The sequence below is a fragment of the Podarcis muralis genome, chromosome 3 (assembly GCF_964188315.1).
Source record: "Podarcis muralis chromosome 3, rPodMur119.hap1.1, whole genome shotgun sequence".
In the NCBI taxonomy this organism is placed as follows: Eukaryota; Metazoa; Chordata; class Lepidosauria; order Squamata; family Lacertidae; genus Podarcis; species Podarcis muralis.
The window spans coordinates 66,242,252-66,255,866 of record NC_135657.1 but is presented as its reverse complement, the minus strand read 5'-3'; the positions used below and the strand labels follow the sequence as shown (position 1 = coordinate 66,255,866).

At 39.6% G+C, this 13,615-nt stretch overlaps 1 protein-coding gene across 14 annotated transcripts in view; it reads right to left on the bottom strand.

The window, feature by feature from the left end:
* Window positions 1-13,615, bottom strand: part of TRDN (triadin) — a 163,230-nt gene that overhangs the window by 91,515 nt on the left and 58,100 nt on the right. For 13 of the 14 annotated variants that reach the window (XM_077926033.1, XM_077926028.1, XM_077926036.1 and 10 more), the window contains 2 exons: window positions 11,198-11,377; window positions 5,455-5,514 (listed from right to left, as the gene is read on the bottom strand). In XM_077926033.1, the coding sequence (XP_077782159.1) occupies window positions 5,455-5,514; window positions 11,198-11,377 (240 nt within the window). The remainder of the gene's footprint in view (window positions 1-5,454; window positions 5,515-11,197; window positions 11,378-13,615) is intronic. The other variant, XM_077926031.1, reaches the window with a different exon arrangement.

The window sequence follows — 13,615 nt, the reverse complement described above, 5'->3', positions numbered from 1 at the left end:
TCAAGCCTAACACTGAGGTCCAGTGCTGAGGGCCTTCTGGCAGTTCCCTCCCTGCGAGAAGCAAAGTTACAGGGAACCAGGCAGAGGGCCTTCTCGGTAGTGGTGCCTGCCCTGTGGAATGCCCTACCACCAGATGTCAAGGAAATAAACAACTATCTGACATTTAGAAGACATCTGAAGGCAGCCCTGTTTAGGGAAGTTTTTAATGTTTGATATTTTACTGTATTTTTAACCTTCTGTTGGAAGCTGCCCAGAGTGGCTGGGGAAACCCAGCCAGATGGGTGGGGTAGAAATAATAAATCATCATCATCATCATCACCATCTACATGAAATTACTGGGGGAAATCATTCAGGGATATAGAGTTCAATGCCATCAATATCTGAGTGACATTCTTTGTCTCTCTCTCCTTTTCATCTTTCTCTAGGGAGGCTGCTGAAGTGCCAAACCAATGTCAAACTGAGCAGATGCAACAAACTGCTGCTTAACCTGATGAGGAAGCTTATCCTGTTTGATAGAGCTGATCCAGACATAGGGGTTCAATCTTTGTTGGATGGGGTGAGGAAATGTAGGTTCATATTTGGGAGGTTTCTTGGATCCAACCCTGACCCTGGATGATGATGATGATGATGATGATGATTTATTTATTTTTGTACCCCACTCATCTGACTGGGTTTCCCCAGCCACTCTTGGTGGCTTCCAACAGAAGAGACAAAAATGCAACAAAATGTCACACATTAAAAGCTTATTGTTGTTAGCCGCCCTGAGCCTGGCTTCGTCAGGGCGGGATATAAATAAATAAAAATTTATTATTATTATAAATAAATAAAAATTTATTATTATTATAAATAAATAAAAATTTATTATTATTAAATAAAAAAAATTATTATTATTATTCCCAAAATACTAATAGAAGAAGAAGAAGAAGAAGAAGAAGAAGAAGAAGAAGAAGAAGAAGAAGAAGAAGAAGAAGAAGTAGTTGTTGTTTGTTTCCACAAGATCAGAAGTGCCTTAACCGAAGTGAGGCTAGTATGACAACTGTGACTTTTGAAAACTGCCATTTTGGCATGCACCCATGTAGGCTACATAGGAAAAGTATTTGGAAATGGCAATTAGTCCAGAACACTGCCTGGGTTGTTATATTTAAAAATAAATAATGGTGGGCCACATATAGGGTGCACCTAAGCCCTTTATAGAAATAACTGCACTGGGTTCTAGTGGCTTCTAATTCATTTGTATTTGGAAGCAGAACATTTGAGGAAATCCTATTTCCATACCAGCTCTCTCCCCTCCCCCGCTATTCTATTTATCAGAGTTCTTCTTGTGTGCATCAGCATTCCCAGATGTATGCTTAGCTGAGATCAGAGAGAAGGTCTATTTAGTGACTGCACTCAGACTTTCCACCAGATAGCTAAAACCTATGTAGGAGAAACAGCAAAGAGTCTTGTGGCTCCTTAAAACTATTTATTTTTAAAAGCATAAGCTCTTGTTGGTTTCATCCCATGCATGAAGTGAAGTATTAATTGGCAGCTATATTTAGGAAGGCTTTGGGCATGTTAACAGTTTAAGATTCTGAACTGATTTGTGTTTTAACTTGCTACACTGGGGCTGTTTTTATCTCAAGAGGATGTCTATTCACACTAATGGCTACCTTTTATCTTGTTTGTACTCTGCTGCTTTTTGTAATTTTGTTCTTCACTTACTACTGTCAGCAGCCTTGAGAGGTGGGCTATAAATGTTTCAAACAAAGAAATCTTTGTCAAAAAAGATCTACAGTGCAGGGCGTAATATACAGAGATGTTTCTTTGCCCAAGCTCCACTGAACTGAATAGGAACTGGGTGCAGTTCTGCTACATTTCAATGGGGTTTGCGCAGAAGTACTTCCTGACAAATTGTGATCAAAAAAGGGTTGACACAAAGTAAGCCACTTTTTGATATTTTTTGCATAACTGAATAGAAATATAAAGAAACGTCTCTGGTGCTGGCAATTGTAATTACAGAAAGAATGGTTCGTGATAAATAATACCTGATTAGACTTAAATGATTCAGTGATTAAGTCTTAATTTTCTATGCTTCTCCTAGAATGTGCTTGAAATTATTCTGTATTATGCCTTCCCTTTCAGACAGATTTAAGAATGTGCAAAGAAATGATCTCAGCATGGTATCAAAGGAGGAAAAGACAAAATGTCAAACCAGCAAATAACCCCCAATTTTGTAATCTGCATCGGCCATCAAATAAACGAGAGCTTTGGCAAGGATACTGGAAAGCCAGTTAGCAAAGTCACATTTGGATTGGGGAAACCTGGGTAGAAATCTCAGCTCAACCAAAAAGTGATTTGGGTGGCCTTGGGCAACTCACCATTTCTCTATCTAAACTGTTGTTGTGAACATCAAAAGGAAAAATAAGCCCACACAAATTACCCTGACCTTCTTGGTGAAACAGTGGGATACAAATGTAGCGGCTAAATAAAAAACCAGGGCTTTGCAGTGACCACAAGATGTATCTGTAGCATTTGGAAGCAGCCTAACCTGTTTTAGATCCACAAATTGTCATTCCAATTTTATTTGTTACTCAGGTCTGAATCTGATCTGGTAAATCTGAAGCTTTGTTTCATTCCTGTTACCTATAATGAGGAATCTAAAAGCTGCTATAAGCCCTTTTTTTGTTTTCACGTAAGTGGATGAAACATTTAGGCAAAGTCCGCCCCCCCCTTCACCCCAAGTGAATTACGGTAAACCTGTAGGAAACATCAGTTTTAACTTACAGTCTCTTCACAGATCTCTCACATGCCATAGAAGCACCTTTTATAACCCATGTCTAACTGAGCCAGGCAGTAGCTTAACATGGAAGAATTTAAGTGCAGCCTTGAGCCTATTCATTTACACTGACTGCAAGTAATCAAAGTCAGCAACACTCTCCCATGGCAGGCAGCAACTCAGATTACTAGGAACTGAATCACCATGGGTATTTTTAAGGTCATATGAAAAAAGAACGCTCAATGAAATGTTTCTTTTAGAAGCAAACAAGGGCACATGTAAAATGTACACATATATACATTTGTTGTAAGGGAACCATATTTTTTCTTGTTGGTTTTGTGTGCATGACAGGCAGGAATTCAACGAGGCCCTAGGAGCGGGAAGGAGACCATGATGTGACTACACAGGAAACAAAATAATGATTACAGGTGAACAATCCTGTTTTCTTTTCTCCATTGTAGCTTTTGTGCAGTCTCAGATATGAGCTATATCAGAGTAGCATGCTTCCTTACCTGAAAAGCGAAATAGATAGCTTCCTGAAGAGAAAACATCAACATTACCTTGTTGCGTAGTTCCTCTCAAAGACAGCAGAGGAGGACCATTGGATGACATTACTCATATCGGACATTCTTTTACTCTCCACAAAGGAGGAATGGTAAGGTAATGGGTATTTGATAAGAGATTCTGAGATGATATTGTAAGACTCGTCTTTCAAACAACCACCACCACTTCCCCCAGTGCTAAATAAGATGCTGAATGTTTTGCATAGGTAAGAGGAGAGTAGTCTTCTGAATGCAAGTGAGTGAAAGTCTTTGTGTCATTTGGAAATGTGGTGGTGGGAGGGAATCCTGTATGGCAATGTCTTGCAGGTCAAAAAAAGTTGTATAGCAAAATAAGATGTCTCAATACCTCCCATGAGAAAATGCAAAAGCTAATTGATGTGTTTAGCATATTTTTAGAGTAATTTATCTGGGCTTGACTGTATTGTTGGGGTATTTTGCATTTTCAGAATTCTGTTAATATATTGGTATCCTTTATTATATCTTATTTAGTTATCTATTTGCACTTTTATAAATTTGTTGTATGCTACCTTATACTTTGGGGGGGGGGGGATATAAAAGAACAAGACAGTGGAAAGCAAAACACTAGGTTGTATCCTTCTGTATGTGCAACAGAACTTCCTCTCCAGCCCCCCCAACCCCCAAAATGGATACATAGGGTTACGGGAGGAAAGGAAATGGAAGTCCTGTTGCATGTGTGCAAATCAGCTTGTGCAGTCTTGGATAAATCACTAGAAGGAATTTATTTATCTTCTTTAAGTTCAGTTTTTACACAGCATGAAGAACTGTGAAATGCCCATAGTACAAAAGCAATATATTTAGGAGGCATTAATTACTGTTAACTTGGTAAGAATAAGCTAGCAAAAATAAATGGAAAAATCTACCATAATGGTGGAAGTAGTAGTATCTGGGTCCTGATATGGCGGAACAAGTTGCTTGATTTTTGCCAAGATTTAGGAGCTTCACTTTAGACATCTGGCACTGACATTTTTGGCTTCAATCCTATTGAAGGCTTCAATCCTTCAATCCTGGGAGCCAGCCCCATGAAACATAATGGGACTTACTTCTGAGCAAGCATGCACAGGATTGTTCAGTTTGGCCAGCTTTCTGCGGAACAGACATTCAAAGGTGCAATTGAAATCAATGAGACAAGTAGCTGTGGTGCTCCTGGATCATGAATAGCAACTGTTTTACATCTAACCACTACATTCATTATATAGAGGATCTGAGTTGTTTTCAAGTTTCTTCCATAATTTCCTTGCAAAAATTTTCTTTTAACAGTTTCCTAGAACATATTCAGTGAAGGGGCATACCTTCTTTATAAGTGGTCATGGCTCAAACATCAGAATCTCATAAATGGGCGTTTTGTCTAAAGATTATTTATGTTTCACATGGGCAAAAAGGCAGATTCTTTCTTCGCCATTCATTCTGGTGGTAAGCTCATCACAGAATACAGTTCATTAATTGATACATACCCTATGCACATGTTCAAAGCTGATGCCTGATGGAACTGATACCCTCAGGTACCATAAGGCTTTAAGTTCACTGACAGCTCCAGCATGCAAAACTATCTTAACCAGCAACCATCACAAATTAACAGCAGTGAACACTGGAGTGACCATATGATGAATATACTCATTGTGCTGGAGATCCCATTCTAAATTTTTAACAGATGTGTTTCATATGAACGTTTAACATCTGCATGTAACAAAAGGAGTAAGCTTAAATGTGGTGGGCTTTCTCATTTTCTTTACACTTTTGAAGATGACATAAAGAACTTTAAACCAAACCCACTCTTAACTTTACACATCTATCCCATCCTTTCTATGGCATAAATGCATGCAAAAGATATAAATTCCACGCCAATTGATGGTTAAGGCAAATGGTTTAATTCTTTCTTAGGTTTCCACTGGCGTCGCCTTTTAAATCACCATTAATCTCAATGCATGCAATTATAGAAAAGAGTATTAGAAGCTTTAATAATATAGCCATTAGTCGATATGCTTTATTTAAACTCTCTTTGCACAGGCTTCATTTCTGCTTTTAACAAATGAAAAAAGCACACACATTCCAGGAGCACAACAAAGCAGAAGCTCTCCGCGAAACAGAGAGTGCAATGATAGAGTTCAGTTCAAGTACCTGTATACAAATCCCCGTGCGAAAACATGTCAATCATATAACGACAGAATGCATATTGATCTAGCAGAACAGAAAGGGGGGGGGGGAGAGTAATAAGACACAGTTTACAGGTCTTTTTCAAATCAAGCACTAAAGAGAGAGCTTAGCACTAAAACAAAACCTTTGCCAGTTTTTCATCTCCTGCTCAAAGTAATCAATAACCAAACAGGTGGTGAAATTCATGTTTCTGTTCCTCTTTTTTTAAAAAAGTGAGCTGCCACAGGAAATGCCTTCTGGCTCTCTGCACAGTGATCCCCTGATAGCTCATTGCATCTAATCATGTAGCTGCCAGGACTAGATTTCAGAGGCAAATCTCAAATACAGGCAGATATTCTTACACACTGGGGGTGCTACTAGTTTGGAAGATCCCACCACAGCCAGGCTATTAAGGCAGGGGACTTCTGGCCCAGGGAACAAATGCTGCTCACTATTTATCTGGCTCTAGGGGTTCTCACCAGGTCACACTCCTTACTGCCCCTGCAGCACACCCTTCTCCAGTTCTCTTGCCTGGCTAGCACATGTCACTGAACTGTCACAACTGTTCTGTTTGCCTGGATGGAGAGATGTATGTATGGAACCTCTATGTGGCTAGGCAATAATCTACGGTACAGAGTCACATCTGTTGCCCCACCCACCAGTGGCATGTGGCCCTCTGAAGGTTGCCCAGTATGGAATGTGGCCCTTGGGCTGAGGAAGGCTACCTACCCATGCTCTAAGGGAAATAAAAATGGCCTATTTTGAAATATCCATGGGACGGGTTAAGGATCGTTCCTCAAACTTCTTACATTGTGATTTATGTTACAGTAAGCAACTTTTTTTATTTCATTAACTAATGACTTGGGCTATGCAAACATATAATATTGTTCTCTCTCTCTCTCTAGTCAATGTAGAAAGCCAGACAGAGCCCTGTCCTGGCATTTGCTCACATTATAAACTGGACCATGACATTCTGTGGACTGTGCCTCTCATGTTTTACATACAGCTTCCTATACACAAATGCATGCTCCAATGCAGGACAATGTGTTAAGAATGTCACATTATTGTGTGTTACATGCCATCGTTGCCTGATACTCATATGCCGGGTTATTTTCACTGAGCTGAAGAAGAGACCTGGCCATTTCCAGTATATATTTTAAATAAGTAAATAAATATGCAGGCCAATGCATATCATTTTCATTTTCAGGCACACCATCATTTTCAGTCTACAAAACACACACAGATTCATCAATGAGTATGCATGTATGAAAGAATGAGAAGAACTTACTGATACAGCAGGGAGGTGGGATGGGAGTGGGAAAGGATGCAGTAATCTGAAAGTATTTGTTCAGAAAACTAGCCAGCCAGCCTGCCTGCCCTGAAGTCTTAGATGAATTTTGCCCTTGCATCAGTGGACCCAAGGCTTCATGTGCTACCATAACGCTCCTGTCAATGGTCTGATTCATTTATCTAGCAGTGATAGGTGACAGTTTGGGAATCAGTAATGACCATTTGACTGTCAGCAGGCTTTGCAACTGACCATTTCAGAATAGTTTCAGTTTCCTCCTCTGCTACAGCTAGCAGCTTCCCCTTAGGCAGAATTTGTGATCCAGTTATATATTTTCTAAGCTTATGCAGGCCACTAAGAATTAAGCGTTCAGAGATGACAGAAAATTAACCGTATGATAAATTCATGTAACAGAAACGATATATTACTGATTCTAGTTCATTTTCATTTTTCATTCAATAAAACAATATGGGTTGGATGCAGATTTAGTTATGCCTGCATCCAGCCCTGTATTTTTTTAAAAATAAAAAATCTGCAGGTGCTACAAAATAAGTAAACAACTGTACTCAAGAGATGGAGAATTCTGGATGCTTAACTAAAGAATTTAGGTCAAGTTTATCTTTCTGAGCTATCACAGTTCCAGAAGGAATTTCCATTAAGTACTACTTCTGCACCAATCCCACAACATAGAATTGAGCTTCAGACAGCATAAGTAAAGCTTTGTGGATCACCTCCTGTGATACTAATCTGGAATAGCGATGTGTAAAACCACTGCCTTTAGTATCACTGATTTGTTTGAAGATGGGAGGGGGGGGACTCTGCATGTTCAAATAATAATAAGTAAACAAACCAAAGAGAAGTTGCACACATTGTGGCAAAGGGCTGGTGCAGGCCTGTTCGTATTTTGCATGCACTAATGCATCTGCAACATTTATTTTATTTAAAATATTTACACTCTGCACTTCTGATTGCTCACATCATGACTGAGATATCCAGCTCCAATTTGCAGTACCCCCTCTTCTTCCACAGGATGTAAGGAATAGCAGTAAATCTTATACACTTTACAGTGGGTCCAGAATCGATACTATATCTGTATGTGGAATCTGTTTTGGAAAACTACCACAACATTTGCAATCAGTAAGGATTATTTTGCACTAGCAGTTTTCTGACACAGCATTAAAATGAATGAAAATTGTGAATCAGAAGCATGGGGTGATTTCTAATATTTAAGCACACAGTCTAAATGACATGAAAGTGACTGGGGGGGGGGGAGTGAGAATCCCAATGTTTTGACAAACATTAAGTCTTAGATTGAAAATACATATACATGCCTGCTATGGAAGCCCCATTAAGTCCAATGGGACTTTCAAGTAACTGTGTGTAGGATTGCAGCACAAATGCATTTGCTCCTTCCTTCTGAACACAGAAGGAATGCCAGAGGAGTCGACAGACACCCTCGTATTTAATTAATTTTATAAATAATAATAGATTTGTAGAGTTGGAAAGGACCCTGAGGTTCAGTCAAACCCCTTGAAATGCAGGAAATCTCAGCACGTGGTCCCTTATCCAATTTGAAACCATACTGGATCCACCTTAGCTTTTCAAATATGCTAGAAGTTTTAAATAACACTTAACTGCAATAACCTCTAAGTGGCTTACAAGGATACAATACAAAAAAAAAGTAAACCTCAGTTAAAACTACAAAAACAAACTTCAGTTAAAATCCCTGCTAGATTGTTGTTTTTTTAAGAAGTATTCTGTAGGCACCACAAATTCAGTAGGGCGAGATCCTGTTTGACTTCAGGTGGAAACGAGTTCCATAAAATTGGACCCATAATACGAAATGCATGGCTTCTGGTGGGTGAAGACTGTGCATCTGAACCACAGCGTTTTGCACTGGCTGGAGCCTCACACAGAGCACATTGCAATAATCTAGTCTTGAGGTTAACTGAGCCTTGGTGTCCTACACCTCTGAAGGCACATTAAGCCATGACAGAGAGCAGTAGGCTCAGATGACCTGTCATATTCATAGCCCCATCTAGCCATGACTCAAACCAGTACAAATTACTGGTACTCAAGCTCAGAGCCCACTAGCTTTTTTGGTATGAGCACTGGACTTGTGCCTCCACATTTCTATATGAAGTATCTAAGAAAAAGACAGGCTGGGGGCGGGATGGGCTATGGAGAGTCAATAAGTCAATATTTCAAATAAAGCAACATTTTGCAATGTTTTCCTCATGTGCCACAGCTGAAGATTCATGTTAAGCAAATGCATCTTGTGGATGTAAATATCCTTGATTCAATTAAATCCTAGGAAGAAATCTGCAACTGAAAAGCTAAGGGTTTTGGTTTAACAAATGCCCAAACCTGAAACCTGCTGGTATTTGTTTTGTGCTCTACACTACGGTAAACAGAACAATTTTTATAAGTGCTGTGCAAATTTTATTCTCATGTATACCTGTTATCTTTTCACAACTAGTCATGCTGATAAATTTCTAAGGAAAGGACAATTCAAGATTGCAGGAGCCTACACGCCATGCTTTGTCGTTATTTTTGAGCAATTATTTTTTAGTTCTTCAATGACATGGAAACTGCAACAGCTTACAAATCACAGAGGCCAGGATGCCTAGCTGCACATATAAAAGATGTTCACTAAAGACAGATGCTTGAGAAAGACACAAAAAGGACAGACAGAAGCCTAGTGGGGAATTTTCAATGCTTTGAAACATATATTAATCCAATATATTAATAGCACCTCATTCTTTGAGTGAGCCAAAACAGTAATATCCATGCATCAGAGGAAGGATTGAAAATTTGAGGAGATCCTAAAGTCTGCAGAAGCACAAAATATATTTAGGGAAAAACTAAGTAGCCACACCGAAAACTGCTTAATGAGGATTGAACTTTCTCAGTGGGATGACACCAAAACTGGTGGGAAGAGGGAATGGAATGGAGAATCTTGAAAGGGCATGGCTGGCCGGCTGGCATCCTGAACAGGAGTTAAGGAATGGAATGGGTGGTCTGGCTGGAACTGGCCAGTGAAGTTGCATGTGGCTGCAGCTGGCAGGAGAGGCTAACCTGAGAGAGAAGTCACAGTGTACAGAAGAGCAAGGCAGAAAATGGAAGCTGTAGGGAAGCTAGTGTACTGCATCCGGCAATCATTCATAAAACAAAACATTCTGTACAAGAGGGGAGAATGGCTAGAGCAGGGACCCTTGTCTTTGGTGCTGATTTTAGCATTTTAGCCCTCTTAAACTCAGGGAATGCCCACTCACCAGAGACACATTTTTAAACTTGTTTCACATTAGACCAAAAGTAAAGGAGGCTGGCTTCCTAATTGGTGGTGTCGCAAAGGGACCTAGAACAGCCATGTTCTGTTCCCCTTTCGTTCTGGTTTATGAGGGAGGCCCTCTCTCTGCTGAAAGGTTTCTAATTCCTCCAACTCTCCTGATTACTGTACGGTCTCTCTCTAGCACCTACACAGCAACATGAGAAGAGCCCTCCTGGTTCAGGCCAATGGCCCATCTAGTTTAGCATAACACACCAGACACCCATGGGGAAATATGCAAGCAGAATACTTGAGTGAAACAGAACTCTCCCCATTTGAGCTTCCCACTGTCTGGCATTCTGAGGCACACACTGCCTCTAACAGCAGAGCTAGAACATAGCCACTGGGACTAGCAGTCACTGATAGCCACATGCCCCATGAATTTGTCTAATCCTCTTTTAAAGCCATCCTAGTTAGTGGAGATCACTACCTCTTGTGAGAGCAGATTTCATAGTTCAACTCTATTTTATCCCATCCTGAATCTTCCAATATTCAGCTTCCTTGGATGTCCCTGACTTCTAGTATTAGGAGAGATAGAGAAAAACTTCTTGCCCAACTTTCTCTACATCAGTTTTGTTGACCTTTGTCATGTCCCCACTTATTCGCCTTTTCTCTAAACTAAAAAGCTTCAAATGCCATAACCTTTCCTCATAGGGGAGTCGAGGAGATGTCTGCCACTCATCCTGGCGAAACAATTCAGGAGGAGCAAGGAGACCCACAGATCTTAAGAGAGTGGAATATTATATAGATGGACTGATGACATAGCTCCTTCTTTCAGCTAAGACTAAAGCCTTTCACCTCTTTGGTCTTATATTCGGAAACCCTTAGGAATGGAAGATGTGTTCCTTAAAGAAACATGTGGATTACAGAAAGAATCATTGGTCAGAGGAGCAACACATTAGCCTTCCCAGGCATTTTGGTTTCATTTTCATTTTAGATGTGCTAGAATCCAATGCATTCTTAACATTATTTTCATTCTCATGTGTTAGGGGTAACTCTCTTTTTTTTTAAGGAGTACATGTATGTATATGGACTGCTTTTAATTCACTGTCTGGATTTCTTTACCCATGCACTTCAGAGGTCCTCTGCTGCTGTCTGCTAGCATTGTTTACCTTTCTTCTCAGACTTTTCTGTAACCACCAGTGCTGTCTCTTCCTTTGCTTTGGCTTTGGCAGGCGCAACTGCCTCTGCTTTGGTTTCCTTATGCTTCACTTTTTCGGGTGCCTTGGGTTCTGGTTTTCTTTCCTTCACATCCTTCTTAGCCTTGTCTTCAACCTTTATGCTCTTCTTGTCTGTAGATTATATATATATATGTAAAAAGTCAATATAATTTTTTGTACCTGCAGGAAATGTATTTTTAGTAGCTCTTACTGTCCATGCTGCTTTATAGTTTACCATTGATTTTATGAATTGCATGTTGTCATTTGTATTAAAAGAAAAGAAAAATAGTCTCCAAAGAATTTTAATTATTCTCAACAAACTCCTGGACATATTGAAGAATAAGGAAAGGAAATATCTTTCGGAGCAACTTCCCCTCCTTTTTTCTTTTTCAGGTTCCACCTATTCTGTTACTGAATTATTATTTTTTAGACCATCCCCCCCCCCCAATTGCTATAAAGACAAGCATATTAACTTACTTTTGAAAGGGAAAAAGTAATCGACACATACTGGGAGACCCATGTCTATAGATATATTGATTTCTTGTTTGTTTTTTGAAAGCTAATTCTATCTAAACTTCATCAGGGATTTTGGTGCACGCAGACATGTACAGTACACTTATAAAACTGACAATGAATCAGTTCACAATTAGTTTCCTTTTAAATGCAAAAGTGATGTCTTATCATTTTTCAAAACTGCTGTTAAAATTAAGCCATATTTTACAGGAATCAGATTTAAATGACTGTGGCATAACTTTTGCAATAACAATAGCTTTTTAAAAATCCTATTTCCACTAGCAATTCCAGGAGCATTACACAGGACATATTTATTTTTCTTATGGGGTTTCAACTACATTATTATCATGTTCAGCTTTTCACGTTGCATTATATTCAACAGTAGCTCAGAGCACATGGCAAATGCAAATTAGTGCTGTGCTGAAACCTTTCCTCCAATTTCTCAAAACCCTTTTTCCTGTGCAAAAGGAGTTTCCATTTTTGCTGCCTCTTTCTTAGGGCAGTTTACAATTTGGGGGCATGTGGGGTTGAGCTCACCTCATCATTGTAAGGCGGCTGTGGGTGGTGTGTGTTTTTCCTCCTGGTCTGAAGAAGCCACATAGGGAAAAATTCTTCTTCGAGCTTTAATCAAAGCATAGGAAGCTGGGGAGATGGCTTCTGAGTGCCTGAGATAAGTGCACTTGCTGATTTCATATTTAAAAAAAATAAATCTTTCTGCACTGATTTCTTTAAAAGTAAAGAAGACTGCAATTTTAAAAAAAATATCAGGCACACAGCTGGCACCCTATCCACCTTCCTTTGCATAATGGAAAGCACAGGATTATCAAGAAATGGGGGCACTCAGGAAGGCTGAACAGTGCAGACCGCCAGAGATGATTTGTAGAACTGGAGAAAGGGCACTAAAAACCAACAACTTTTGGCCACTCTGCAACTAAGGTAAGTGAAAACACACACAAATAAACATGCATCCCACCCATGAGAATTCATCTGAAATTTTCCTGTCCCCTTTATTAAATTTTGATTGTATTTCCCCTCTGTGAATTGCTGGAGAATGGTCAAAAAATAGTGGGGAGATATTTTCAGCATAGCACCAGTGCAAATTACAGATGACGTGGAGTTCTGTTGCATGAGCAAAGGTAAGTTGTTTTCTCATACACTTCATCAGAAGCGGAACATACATTTAAATTCCATTTAACACCGAGGTCTCTAAGAAGATAGCTTGGGCCCCACCATTATCTGAAAAGGTCAAGGAAATGTAGGCTAGAGAGCAAGAGAGAACGAATAGAAAAGACTCTGGAAAATAAATGCTATGATTTGGCTGAAGAGTTTCTCAGAGCTAGGTCAAATAAGCTCACCCACTCCACCGTTTCTTCCTATCCTCTAAGGCTCTGGAGTTTTCTGGGCTTCGCCAATAGTCACCAAAAGCCTTAAAAATCTCCCTTTGAGATATTTGCTTATCCTCTTTGAGAAGCATTTTGCACCCAAAACTTGAACAAAATGTAATAAAACGTAAAACCATGTCATACAGTGCAGGAGACATCATGAGTCGATAATATTCTATTTTTCAAATATTCTCAAATTGGTGACCCATTTATGAATCAAGCTGAGGGGAATTCACCCATCACTAGAGGATGGTGGAGCTTTGAAGGAGGCTAGGTATCACCATATCTAATTAACTTAGGATGTTGGAGCCTTTGCCTCTACAGTATCCTAAAACCTGTGTGTGGAAATGGTGGTCAAGGGTGCATAGCTGTCAACTTTTCCCTTTTCTTGCAAGGAATCCTATTTGGAATAAGGGAATTTCCCTTAAAAAGGGGGAAATGTTGACAGCTATGCAAGGGTGTGAGGGCGAATAAC